General features: G+C 43.2%; 1 protein-coding gene across 3 annotated transcripts in view; it reads left to right on the forward strand.

Annotated features, from left to right (window-relative positions):
• The first annotated feature begins 5,086 nt into the window (after positions 1-5,086).
• Positions 5,087-14,551, forward strand: part of SBF2 (SET binding factor 2) — a 453,884-nt gene continuing 444,419 nt past the window's right edge. For all 3 annotated transcript variants that reach the window (XM_072794105.1, XM_072794106.1, XM_072794107.1), the window contains exon 1: positions 5,087-5,288. In XM_072794105.1, the coding sequence (XP_072650206.1) occupies positions 5,234-5,288 (55 nt within the window). In that variant the 5' untranslated portion in view covers positions 5,087-5,233. The remainder of the gene's footprint in view (positions 5,289-14,551) is intronic.

Raw genomic sequence — 14,551 nt, forward strand, 5'->3', positions numbered from 1 at the left:
ATGCACACACACATTCCACCCTAAGCTTCACCAACAGAGTAAGCTTCATGAATACTCACCATGTTCTGTAACACAGGGTCCCACACTTGGCTTAATGCTCTGTCGCTGTTTTGAAATTCTTTTTTTTTTTTTTTTAAAGATTTTATTTATTCATGAGAGACACACAGAGATAAAGAGAGGCAAAGACACAGGCAGGGGGGAGAAGCAGGCTCCATGCAGGGAGCCCAACGTGGGACTTGATCTGGGGTCTCCAGGGTCACACCCTGGGCTGGAGGTGGCGCCAAACCGCTGAGCCACCGGGGCTGCCCTGTTTTGAAATTCTTAATAATTTTTGGACAGAGGGTCCTATATTTTCATTTTGCATTGGGCTCTACTAATTATGTAGACAGTCCTGCTCACCAAACATGCAAGCTAAGTAAAAGCAGCCTGCAAACTCTCACAGCACTTATATACTTATACTATAACTGCTAATGTCAAGGGTTTTTAATATGTGTGTCAGGATTCAACTATTCATATAATCACACGTATGAAAGCAACTGCAGGGTGATTTCTATCAACCATCTCTGAAGCCTCCTTCCTGCACCGCAAGCCCCAGGTAGAAATAGTGTGTTTGCTATATAAATTTAATTTGAAGACAAGGTTCATAGCCTACTTACTGTCTTTAAGTTTTACCTACATGGAAAGTCTGGAACCATCCATGAAGCAAGGATATCAGTTAGGAAGTGATTGCAATAGTTAAGGTGGAAAGTAATAGTGGCTCAGATAGTGGGGTGTCAATGGAGGTGGAGAAAAGTATACATATTTGGAAAGTAGGACCAATAGGGCTGAGTGATGAATGTGGGGCTGAGAGAGAGGCATGTGTCAAAGGTAATGATCATTAAATTTATTACTGGGCAGCCCCGGTGGCGCAGTGGTTTAGCGCCGCCTGCAGCTTGGGGTGTGATTCTGGAGACCCTGGATTGAGACCCACATCGGGCTTCCTGCATGGAGCCTGCTTCTCCCTCTGCCTGTGTCTCTGCCTCTCTCTTCACTCTCTCTGAATGAATGAATAAATAAATCTTTAAAAAAAAATAAATTTATTACTTAGGCAAATGAGTGGATGGAGATATGGCAATGGATCAGGCAATTTTATAAATGGTCTCCTTTATTGTTGGTTGTAGAGACTATTTGAAGAAGCCTTAACCATGCTCGTGGACATTTGGTTAAGTCTAACTCTCGTACTGCCTCTCTGAACTGTAGTGGCTAACCACAGGAAGCACTTGAAATGACTGTACAGATCAACCACTCACTCCGCAACAGCCAACTGTAGGAGGAGAGGGCTGATAATTCTTGCTCACTAGTAATTGGCCCTTTTTTTCTTCTAAAGCATGAATGAAAGGCATCTGCTGTGTACACATCATCATTGTGTTGCATATTCTTCCCTTCCTGCTCCTGCCAGCCATCAGTGAAATAAATCTGAGATTGCTTTACTCCTTCATTCTGGTGAAAGGTGATGGTAGTTATCTGAAAGGGACGGTCTGGCCTTTAGCCAACCTCAGTAATCAGCTGCCTTGTCAGGGCTTATCAGTTTCAACAGATTGGCAGCTGTCGGCTGAGAAGAAAAGCACAGCTCCAGTATATGCTACATATGTTCACATGTATTTATAAACATATGGTCCCTTTAAAAAAATTTTTTTTAAAAATTCATTTATGATAGTCACAGAGAGAGGGGGTGGGGTGCAGAGACATAGGCAGAGGGAGAAGCAGGCTCCATGCACTGGGAGCCCGATATGGGATTCGATCCCGGGTCTCCAGGATCGCGCCCTGGGCCAAAGGCAGGTGCCAAACCGCTGTGCCACCCAGGGATCCCCATATGGTGCCTTTATACAAATAGCTGGTATATGTCAAAATCCCTATGTTACAAACACCCAGTTGCAAATGGAATGGCAGCCCACCTATTACCCAGCAGATAGAATAGGCCTAACAGCACACAGCATTTAATTCTAGGCTTTGAAAACAACTAAGCTTTGGGGATGCCTGGGTGGCTCAGCCGTTGAGCATTTGCCTTCAGTCCAGGGAGTGATCCTGGGGTCACAGGATCGAGTCCCACATCGGGCTCCTTGCATGGAGCCTGCTTCTCCCTCTGCCTATCTCTCTGCCTCTATCTGTGTCTCTCATGAATAAACAAATAAAATCTTAAACAACAACTAAGCTTTGGTTAAAAAGAAAAGTTTAAATAATTTGAACCAACACTTGTTAATAAAATAAAACTCAACACATTTAAAAAGTGAAATGGGACTCCTATGTCATGTACAAAAATTAACTCAAAGTGGCCTAAATACAAGAGCTAAAACTATGAAACTCTTTGAAGAAAACAGGAGCAAATTTTTACGATTGTGCATTTGACAATGGAGTCATATGACACCAAAAGCATGGAAAACAAAAAAAATAGATACATTGTATTTCATATGGTATATACAAACAATGGAATAGCCATAAAAAAGTATGAAGTACTGATACATGCTGCAACATGGATGAAACTTGAAAACATTATGCTAAGCAAAAGAACCCATAAAAGGTCACATATCATATGATTCTTTTATATCAAATATCCATAATAGGGAAGTCCATAGGGAGAAAGCAAATGGAGAAATGGGAGTGGCTGCTTACTGGGTATGATCAAAATTGTTTTGAGGGTGCCTGGGTGGCTCAGATGGTTAGGGGTCTGCCTTCAGCTTAGGTCGTGATCCCTGACTTGGGAATGAGTCCCACATAGGGCTCCCAGTTCTGCTTTTCCTTCTTCCTCTGCTTTTCCTCCCTGCTTTTTCTCTTTCTCTCAGATGAATAAATAAAATCTTTAGAAAATTATTTTGGAGCTAGATAGAAGCGGTAGTTATACAACATTGTGAATCTACTAAATATCACTGAATTTTCAGTACACTTTAATGGGGTTACTTTTATGATATGTTAGTTTCATGTTAATTATTTTTGAAAATTTTATTTATTTAAGTAATCTTTATATCCAACATGAGGCTGGAACTCAAGACCCTGAGATTAAGAGTCACATGCGGGATCCCTGGGTGGCGCAGCGGGGGATCACTGGGTGGCACAGTGGTTTGGCGCCTGCCTTTGGCCCAGGGTGCAATCCTGGAGACCCTGGATCGAATCCCACGTCGGGCATCCTGGTGCATGGAGCCTGCTTCTCCCTCTGCCTATGTCTCTGCCTCTCTCTCTCTCTCTCTGTGTGACTATCATAAAAAAAAAAAAAAAAAAAAAAGAGTCACATGCTTTTCTGACTGAGCCAGCCAGGCACTCCTTTCCTTAATTTAAAGAAAAGTTAAAAAAAAAAAAAAAGTAAAATGGGGAAGGAACATGACAGCTGCCTTAAAAATCTGAAAGTCTAACCACTGAAAGCTAAATTTTTTTTTTCTGGGTAGTTCCAGAGAGCAAACTTAGGGGAAGTTACAGGACAACTTTAATGTAAGGAGGAAGACCTTGCTAACAATAGGGCTTTAAACAGTGGAATGGGCTGCCTCCCAAGGAAGTAAAGCTACTCTTTACTGAAAGGGACCAAGTTGGGTAATGAGCTCTTCAGGGAAGTTATAGAGAGGATTTTTTTTCTTTTTTCTTTTTTTTTTTTTTGAGAAGATACTTACGTGCGGGGTGTGACCGAGGCTTTTTTGGTTAAATTATTTTCAAGATCAATCTGTTATCTTCCCTCCACCCTTGTAACTAGGCTGATTCAGTTTGGCCACACACAAGCTATTTGCAAGCAAATTCCTAGAGTTAAGGTATTCCTTCCTGGGAATTTCAGTTCTTCTAGTGTAGCCAAGCCCTCTCAATTTGTAGATGAAGCAAGTATGGCACGGAAAGAGGAACTGATCAATTAAACTTTCAGAAGTTGAAACTCCAACTCTCTGGACTCTCTGTTCAGAGTTCAAGCTATTGCAACTTCCTGTTGGTAGTTGGAGAAACTGTACATTCCAGTCATCAAAAGTATTTATGCATCTTTATACCAGGCACTGTTTAGAGCTCTTAGATATAAATGGTAAAAGGGTCAAGTCCTCAGTTAATGAGTAGCAATGGCAACCACGAAGATGATCACATTGGCAAATGATGGTGATCCCCAAAACTTCAGGCTACCACCTGTAACCTATCCTACTACTAAAACTTCCCCCAATACTAACAGATGACAAAACACGGGGTGTGTGTGTGTGTGTGTGTGTGTCTCAGCAGACAAATTCAAAATGATCAATGTGAGCTGAAAAAAATAAAGTGACCTAGATAATTCCCAGATTGGATGATGAGACCCACGAATTCATTTTATTTTTGTGCTTGTGTAGGGAAGTTGTAAGTCATCACCTGCTGTGGCTACAAGAGCCCCGGGACCGCTGCAAGGAGTGAAAACGTAGACGGGAGGGGCTCCCCTGGGAGACAGTCTCCTCCCTGCGTTGGTTCCGGCCAGTTTAGGAGGATCCCGGGGATGCCGCGTTCTTTGGTGGAATCCTGCCCCCCTTCCCCAGGCACTCCGGGGGAAGCCCAGGTCAACCGCCCCCGGCCCACCCAGCACTGAAGCCCAAGGCGCCTCAAGATTGCGCAAAAGCCTCTCCCTCCCCCGCGTGTTCGGTGGCATGTTCCTAAAATTCCCATCTGCACAACATAAACAGGAAACGTGCAGCAAAAGCCCTGGCAGTGCAAATTCCATGCTCCAGTCGAGGGCGGGGGAATCTTGTCTTTGAGAGGGGAGTAGAGGCGGGAGGGGGGGAGGGGAGGGGAAGAAGCAAACTTTCCAGGAGACCCCTCAACCATCCCCGTCTTTTCTTCCCAGATCCAGAAAGAAAGAATAAAGAAAGCGGAAGGAAGGGCTCCCCGCTTTGGAAAAAACAGGGGAGGGGGAGGTGGGGCACGAAGGGGCAGCCACGCGTCCTAGCGAGCCCCGCCCGCAGCGGCTGCGGTGGCGGGAACAGCCCCGGCCGCCCGCTCCCCGCGTCCAGCAGCCCCGCGCGCCTCGCGGCTGCGGGGTGGGCTCGCCGCCCGCCTCGGGCTCGCCAGTCCGCGCGGGTGGGGGCGGGGGAGGAGCGGGCGCTCCGCGCGGCGCAGGCGCACAGCGCGCCTCGGTTGTCAAACATGGCTGAAGGGCCCCCGCTGCCGCTGCTGCTGCTGCAGGGAAAATGCTGAGCCCTCCCGGGCACGGCGGGCGGCGGCGGCGAGGGCGGCTACGGGCACCCGCTTCCCGGGCGCGGCGGCGGCGGCCATGGCCCGGCTGGCCGACTACTTCATCGTAGTAGGCTACGACCACGAGAAGCCAGGTAAGGGTGTGGGGCGGGCGCCGCCCCCAGGCCTCCCCGCCCCCGCCTCCCCCCCACCGCCCCCCCGTCCTCCCCGGCCGCCGGCCAGTGGGCTCTGCGGGGCTGGGCGTCGCGGCCGGGAGGCGGGGAGGGCCGGGCCGGGCCGGGCGGCGGCGGAGCTGGCCGTCGGGGTCCGGCCTTCTCGGCTGGGCTGAGCCTCGCGGTGGGCGTGAGGGAGCGACACGAGGGGAGGGGGAGGGGAGGGGGACGGGGAGGGGGAGGGGGAGGGGGAGGGGAGGAATCAACGTCGGCGGGGGCCTGGGGCGGCCCGGCCGGCGCAGCTGGGGGCGTGTCTGGGTGCCGCGACCCTCGCCCTGGAGGAGGCCGGTACCCGGGGCAGCGCCCGGAGGCCGGCGGGATTGGGCCGGGACTGCAGGGCTGGGGGCGCGGGAGCCGACTGTGCTAAGTTCCTCAGGGATGAACTTGTGCCCTGCATCCTGAGTGAGCGACGAGGGACGCAGGCGCCTGTCCTCTCCTAAAAGGAAACGCGGCGACCGTCCGGTGCTACCTCACCCCTGCGTTGTTGGGGGTCTGCCTGGTCCCCCCTCCCCCCGCCCCCCCGCCGTGAACGCGTGGTACCGGGGAGGGGGACAGGATCCTTGTACTCTTAAACATTTCTAGGAAATGCTCCCTGTTCTTTCAGGACGGATAGGACAGTCGTTTCAGTGTCTGAACACTATCTTTTAAGTAAGGACAGTCAGCCGATCGCTGAAAGTCTTGTTGCACGTTAATGTGTGGATTAAAAAAAATTTTTTTTTGGATTAAAAAGGTTTTTTTTTTAAAGATTTATTTATTTATTTATTTATTTATGATTTTCTTTATTTACTCATGAGAGAGAGGCAGAGACACAGGCAGAGGGAGAAGCAGGCTCCATGCAGGGAGCCCGATGCGGGACTCGATTCCCGTTCTCCAGGATCACGCCCTGGGCTGAAGGCAGGCGCTAAACCTCTGAGCCACCCGGGCTGCCCAAAAAGGCTCTTTTGGGTATAGGTGACACGCCGTGTTTAACGTGTGTTTTCATTATTTTAATTCATCACAGAACTTTATTCATAAGGAACAGCTTGTCGAATACATTGTATTTCAGTTTCGTCAAGGACTTCTGCAAATTAAGAAAATTCAGGGTTCGTGCACGTTTAATTTTGTACTTGCATTCCTTTATATGACTGTATAGCCGAGCATAATGTAATAAATTGAACTGGGAAAAAGCACAAATGTTTCAGGGTAATTCCCGTTGCACATTTTTTTTTTTAAATTTTATTTATTTATTCATGAGAGACACACACATACAGAGACAGAGAGGCACAGACACACGCAGAGGGTGAAGCAGGCTCCATGCTGGGAGCCCGACGTGGGATCGACGTGGGACTCGATCCCGGGACTCCAGGATCACGCCCCAGGCCAAAGGCGGCGCTAAACCGCTGAGCCACCCGGGTTGCCGTGCTGGGTTGCACATTTGTAAGGAATTTTAGATAGCAGCAGATAGTTCCTTCATCTTTCCGAGGAGATGCTGAGATTTTGTTTTGCCGATGGTTACAGCCATTTGTAGTGTCAGGATGTCATTATTTTACCCACTGTTGCTCAACTGTCCCTTTCCCTTTCACTATGACTCTTCCAATAACTTCCTTTAGTGAGAACCTTTTATATATTTTAATCTTTCGTTACTCACAACCTGATTGAGGTATTGTTAAGAGAAGGGCTTGGGCTGTATTTAAAGTATCTTCTGGCTCCAACATTTTCCTTTTTCCTAGTAATTTTGCATAGTCTGGTGTCTCTTACCAAGATTAACAATATGAAGAAACACAGTTTATTTTTAATATTGTTTCATTTTTACCAACTTTCTTTTCTTTTCTTTTTATAAAAGATTTTATTGGGGGATCCCTGGGTGGCTCAGCGGTTTAGCGCCTGCCTTCGGCCCAGGGAGTGATCCTGGGGTCCTGGGATTGAGTCCCACATGAGCTCCCTGCATGGAGCCTGCTTCTCCCTCTGCCTGTGTCTCAGCCTCTCTCTCTCACTCTGTGTCTCTCATGAATAAATAAATAAAATCTTTATTTTATTTTATTTTTTTAATAACATCTTTACAAAATATAAATCTTATTTATCTATTCATGAGAGACACAGAGAGGGGCAGAGACATAGGCAGAGAGAGAAATAGGCTCCCTGAGAGGCTCGCCATGGGAGACTCCATCCCAGGACTCTGGGATCAGGACCTGAGCTGAAGGCAGATGCTCAACTACTGAGCCACCCAGGCGCCCCTTGGTTTTTTTTTTTTTTTTCTTGAAACTGAAACAATCACAAACTTGCAGAAAACTTGCAAATGAAGTACAAAGAACTTTTTCTCCTGAACCATTTGAGAGGAAGATGCTGACCTGATGCCCTATTATCTCAGAATACTTTAGTATGCATTTTTTTTTTTACAAACAAGGATATTCTCTTACTTAATCACAATACAATTATCAAAATCAGGAAATTTGTATTGATAACAGTACTCCGTCTAGTTTTCGACTGGTTCAGGCTTTGTTGATTGTTAATCAACATTAACCATTAATCTTACTGCTGGTAAAAGGACCCTATTCAGAATTACATGTTGCTTTGTTGCTTTTACTTGTCTTCTCTCTGTAGTCTTCTTCATTCTGGAACAATTCCTCCATCTTCTTTTGACTTTCATAACCTTGACACTTGGGAAGACTACAGGGTAGTTATTTTGTAGAATGCCCCTCAATTTGGGATTATCTGTACAGGTTATGTACTTGGGTGAAATATCACAAAAGTGATACAGCCTGTCAGTTGGTACACAATTTCAATTTATCTATTGGTGATTTTCATTTTGATTACTTGATGTAAGCAATGCCTGCTAGTGTTCCTCGCTGTAAAGTTAGTATGTATCTGTAGATAAATAATTTTGTGTGGAGTGCTTTGAAACTATGATAATATCTTTTTCCTCATCTGACTAATGTATTCCTGTATTTCTATTTGTATGAATGTTTTTTTAGTGGATTATATTGTTACTATTTATTTTGATGTTTAGATTGTTCCTCTTTGGCTAATGAGAGCCCATTAGGCTGGCTTTTTTTTTTTTTTTAAAGATTTATTTAAAAAAATAAAGATTTATTTATTTACTTATTCATGATAGACATAGAGAGAGAGAGAGGCAGAGGCACAGGAGGAGGGGGAAGCAGGCTCCACGCCAGGAGCCCGCCGCGGACCCGGGACTCGATCCCAGGACTCCAGGATCTCGCCCTGGGCCAAAGGCAGGCGCTAAACCGCTGAGCCACCCAGGGATCCCCATAGGCTGGCTTTTATGTCTTTTTGACACGCCTCCATCATTCTTTTAGCATGTCTTTACTTTTTAGCACAGATTTATTCTGTACTCTACCTTCTTAGTCCTGCAGTTGGTTATTTCTCTGGACCCCTGTTTCCTTGGGAGGCTGGATCCTTTTGGTGGAGAATGACATTTTTTTTTTTAAAGATTTTATTTATTTATTCATGAGAGACACAGAGAGAGGCAGAGACATAGGCAGAGGGAGAAGCAGCCTCCGCTCAAGGAGCTCGATGTGGGACTCGATCTCGGGACGGCGGGATCATGACCTGAGCTGGAGGCAGATGCTCAACTGCTGAGCTACCTAGGCTTCCCGAGAATGACATTTTGAAGGTACAATCTCAGTGCTAGTATGTTTGTTGCTGTTGGGTTGTTAATTCTCCCAGACCCTTTTAATGGATAAAGTGGGGGAATACATAGATGTATGTGTACACACACACACAAACACACATCTGTATTTATTTATCTGTACATATTTAAAAGGATGAGTTTGTGTGAATATTAGTGTTAGTATCTCCGATTTCAGTACAACACTCCAGTTCTTTTCATATTTGTAATACTCTCCTCTGATAGAAATCTGGCTTCCATTATCCTTAATATATTTACATATTTGTTCAATCTTCCTGTATTTAACCAAACTTTCATATTTGCTACCACCCCCTCCTTTCCTTGATGCCTTTTTTCCTTCTGTTACTTCTTCATTCTATCCCTCCCATGCCCCTGCCCCTTTCAGAATCTAACAGCACATACCAGGATGTCCCAATACAGAAAGGATACTTTCTTCAACTGCTCTGACTCTGACTCCCCATGTTAGCTTTCTTACTGTTTGTAGATATACTTCTCACCCCACTTAAGGCTCTGATGCTCCACATTGGGCCGCTTTATTTATTTATTTATTTATTTATTTATTTACGATTTTAGTTATTCATGAAAGACGAGAGAGCGAGCCAGGCAGAGGCAGAGGTTTTATTTATTTATTTATTCATGAGAGACACACACACACACACACACACACAGAGGCAGAGACACAGGCAGAGGGAGAAGCAGGTTCCATGCAGGGAGCCTGATGTGGGACTCGATTCTGGGACCGCGGGATCATGCCCTGAGCCAAAGGCAGACGCTCAACCGCTGAGCCACTCAGGCGTCCCTGTACTGCTTTAATGTGAAGACATCCTCTTCATTCTGTTCACACCAGTGTGCCATGCCAGGTTGCCCCTCTGTGTTGACACCTTCCTTTCAGTGCTTGGGCTGAACATGTTTGAATTATCCTTCCCACATGGACTCCTTTCTTGGTTCACTTGGGCTCTTACAACTCCCACTCCACCCAAGGCTGACATGACTACGCACCATCCCACAGCAGGGGAAGGGAAGATTATTTTATTATTATTTATTATTTGTGGGGGGGGGGCAAAGGGGTGAGGAAGAGATCGAATCCTAAGTAGATTCCATACCCAGTGTTTGAGCCCGATGGAGGGCTCCATCTCACAATGCTGAGATCATGATCTAAGCTGAAATAAGGGCTTCACCCTCTGCCTGTATCTCTGCCTCTCTCTCTGTGTCTCTCATGAATAAATGAATAAAATCTTAAAAAAAAAAAATCAGATACCTAATTGACTAAGCCACACAGGTGACTTTTTATTTTTTTAATAACTCTACTCCACACGTGAAGCTTGAACTCACAACTCCAAGATCAAGAGTTGTATGCTTTACTGACTAAAGCCAGTTAGGTATCCCAGGGAAGATTATTATTATTAATTATTATTATTCTTTAAAAGACTTTATTTATTTATTTATTTATTTATTTATTTAAAATTTTTTTTATTTATTTATGATAGTCACACACACAGAGAGAGAGAGAGGCAGAGACATAGGCAGAGGGAGAAGCAGGCTCCATGCACCGGGAGCCTGACTTGGGATTCGATCCCGGGTCTCTAAGATCGCACCCCAGGCCAAAGGCAGGTGGTAAACCGCTGTGCTACCCAGGGATCCCTATTTATTTATTTATTTATTTATTTATTTATTTATTTATTTATTTTAAATTTTTTAAGATTTTATTTATTTATTCATGAGAGACACAGAGAGAGAGATGCAGAGACACAGGCAGAGGGAGAAGCAGACTCCACACAGGAAGCCCGATGTGGGACTCGATCCGGGGTCTCCAGGATCAGGCCCTGGGCTGAAGGTGGCGCTAAACCACTGAGCCACCGGGCTGCCCCGCTATTTATTTATTTTTATTCATTCATTCATTCATTCATTCATGTGGGGAGCCCGACGTGGGACTCGATCCCTGGTCCCCAAGATCACACTCTGGGCTGAAGGCGGTGCTAAACCGCTGAGCCACCCGGGGTGCCCAGAAGATTATTTTTTTAAGTAACAAAATCCAAAAGCTTTTATAAATCATACAATCTATATAGTAAAAATGTATGATTTTGTTATAACTTTTTTACTTGGGATAATTTTCTTTAGTCACATTTATTGGAGTATAATTTGTATGTAATAAATTTGCCTTCTTTTAAAAAATATTTTATTTTTTTTAGCCATTCTAGTGGATATGTAACGGTATCTCTTATGATTTTGATTTGTATCTTCTTGGTTACTAATGATATTAATGACCTTTTCATATACTTAACTGCACTTGAATATTTTTAATAAAGTCTCATCAAATTTTTGTTCTTTTCTATAAGATTGTTTAGCTTATTATTATTAAGGTGTTTTTAAAAAAAATTTCAAATACAGAGCTACTGGGGTGGCTCCATCAGTTAAGCATCTCACTCTTTAAAAAAAAAAAGATTTTTTTATTTGAGAGAGAGAAAGAAAAAGCACACACAGGGGAAGGGGTAGAGGGAGAGGGAGAGGGGAAGCAGATGCCCCACCGAGTGGGCTTGATCCCATGACCCTGAGATCGTGTCCTGAGCGGGAACTAAGAGTTGGTCACTCAATTGATAGAGCTACCCAGGTACCCCAAGCATAGGACTCTTGATCTCAGCTCAGGTCTTTTTTTTTTTTTTTTTTTTAAGATTTTATTTCTTATTCTCACGTGCGTGCACAGGCAAGAGAGAGAAGCAGAGAGAGAGAGAGAGAGAGAGAAGCAGAGAGGCGGAGATGCCGGCTCCATTCAGGGAGCCTGATGCTGGACTCAAACCCAGGACTCCAGGATCATGCCCTGGGCCAAAGGCAGGCTCAGCTCAGATCTTGATGTCAGGGTTGTGAGTACAAGCCCCATCTTGGGCTTCACACTTGAGTGTGATACATTTCAAATGCAAGTCTTTATTAGGTGGTTTGCAAATAATTCCTTTAAATCTGTGATTTTTCCTTTTCGTTTTCTTAACAGTATCTTTTGAAGAACAGATGTTTTACTTTGGGATAATTTTTTAGATATTTGAATACTTTTATATCTTCAGTTGTAGCCTTTGAGTTAGTCCTTTTTATGTAAAGCCCTCTGTAAAAATTTATTGGAAGAAAATCCACTGAATCTGTGTACTTTGAATTGTAAGTGAAGAATAAACCTAGTTGATTCTGTAAATTTTTATTATAAAGCTTTCTTTGAAAGTATGATTTTATTACCTAAATCTCTCTAAAAGCTAATCAGATTATGATAATATGATGCTGAATACCACAGTATTCCTGGAATTAATCAGTGTACTTTATATTTGTTCCTAAACTATCTTTTCAATTAGTAATACTTTTCAGTTGAATTTTTTTCATATATTTATGTTAAAATTGGATTGAAAGACAAAAATCCTTGTCTTTTGAAAAATTGCCTTTACAAACTGGAGAAAATAATCCATACTATTTGAATTGTATACAAAGAAGAGTGCTGGGCATATAGTAGATGTTTAATAAAGATGTGTTGAAAGAATACACGATTGCTGAAAATATAAAAAGCAATAAGAAAGTGTGGTTATAAAAGAATATCGAGAAATTTTTATGGTGATAGAACTATTTTGTATCTTGACTAGGTGGTGGATACATGAACCTACATTTGTGATAAATTGCCTAGAAGTAAATAAACACACACACACATCTGAATAAATAGAGTTAAAATTGGGGGATTCTGAATAAGAAAGTAGATTGTAGGATGTCTGGGTGGCTCAGTGGTAAGTGTCTACGTTAGTCACAGGACATGATCCTGGGTCGGGGGTCAAGTCCCACATCAGGCTCCCTGTGAGGAGCCTGCTTCTCCCTCTGCCTATGTCTCTGCCTCTCTCTGTGTCCCTCATGAATAAGTAAATAAAATCTAAAAAAAAAAATAAAAAGTAGATTGTATTAATATTGTATTAATCTTGGTGTTGATATTGTACTATGATTTTACAAGATATTACCATTGGCAGAAACTAGGTAAAGAGAAATGGAATTATTTTTTACAATGATCTCAAAATAAAAAACTTAATTTAGAGAAGCTATAAGATAGGAGTGCCTGATTGGCTCTGTCAGTAGAATATGTGACTCTTGATATCAGGGTCATGAGTTCAAGCCCCACATTGGATGTGGAGCCTACTTAAAATAATAAATAAATAAGCTATGAGATAAAAAGATATTCATAGTATTCTTACTTTTTCCTTAATGTTTCCTTAATGACATAGGAAAAATTATTGTATAAAATTTCAGGAAAACATCATGAGCCTCAGTGGGTGAATTATTACATTTTATAGGTATATCAATTTAACTTTATCATTTAACTTTATTTTTGGATATTTAATGTGTTTCCAGTTTTTCTTTTAAGTTTTTTTTTTTTTAATTTTTATTTATTTATGATAGTCACAGAGAGAGAGAGAGAGAGAGAGGCAGAGACATAGGCAGAGGGAGAAGCAGGCTCCATGCACCGGGAGCCCGACGTGGGATTCGATCCCGGGTCTCCAGGATCATGCCCTGGGCCAAAGGCAGGTGCTAAATTGCTGCGCCACCCAGGGATCCCATGTGTTTCCAGTTTTGTGTTCTTATAATAATACACTGTCATGCTGAGGAGAACATACCTGGAAAACCACTGATTTTTATGACAGTTTGATTTTGATAATTTGAAAGTTGCATATGACTATGCATACTATTTAGGAAATTAGAAATATCAATTGTTTTTAAGAGATGAGGTTATTTAGCGAATTCTTTTTTTTAATATTAAAATATTTTAAAGATTTTATTTATTTATTTGAGAGAGAGAGAGAGGATCACACCCTGAGCCAAAGGCAGATGCTCAGGCACTGAGTCACCCAGGTGTCCCTTTTTAAAGATTTTATTTATTTATTTGAGAGAGAGTGAGAGAGAGAGAGAACAAGCAAGCAAGCAAGCAAGCAAGCAAGCGTGTGAGAGTGAGCATGAGCAGAAGAGAGGGAGGGGAAGAGGAAAAAGGAGAAGCAGGTTCCCCGCTGATCAGGGCTCCTTCCTGGGACTCTAGGATCATGACCTGAGTTGAAGGCGGATACTTAACCCCTTAACTGACTGAGCCACCCAGCCTGCCAACTATTTTCATTTTTCTTTTTGTTTTTACTTTCTTCTACTTTTACTGAGATTTGTCCAAGAAAAATTGATAATGACTACATGGGTTAAATCCCTTCTATGACTTTACTTTTATCTTTTTTTTTTTTTTTTTTAATTCATGAGAGACAGGGAGAGAGGCAGAGACATAGGAGACATAGGCAGAGGGAAAAGCAGGCTCCATGCAGGAAACCTGATGTGGGACTCGATCCCAGGGCCCTGGAATCATGCCCTGAGCCAAAGGCAGATGCTCAATTGCTGAGCCACCCAGGCATCCCTTTTACTTTTTTTTACTTGAATATCTTTATTTATTTATTTATTTATTTATTTATTTATTTATTTATTTATTTATTTATTTTTAAAAATTGCATTTATTTATTCCCAAGAGACACAGAGAGAGAGAGAGAGAGAGAGAGAGAGAGAGAGAGAGAGGCAGAGG

This window comes from Canis lupus, chromosome 23 (assembly GCF_048164855.1).
Source record: "Canis lupus baileyi chromosome 23, mCanLup2.hap1, whole genome shotgun sequence".
In the NCBI taxonomy this organism is placed as follows: domain Eukaryota; kingdom Metazoa; phylum Chordata; class Mammalia; order Carnivora; family Canidae; genus Canis; species Canis lupus.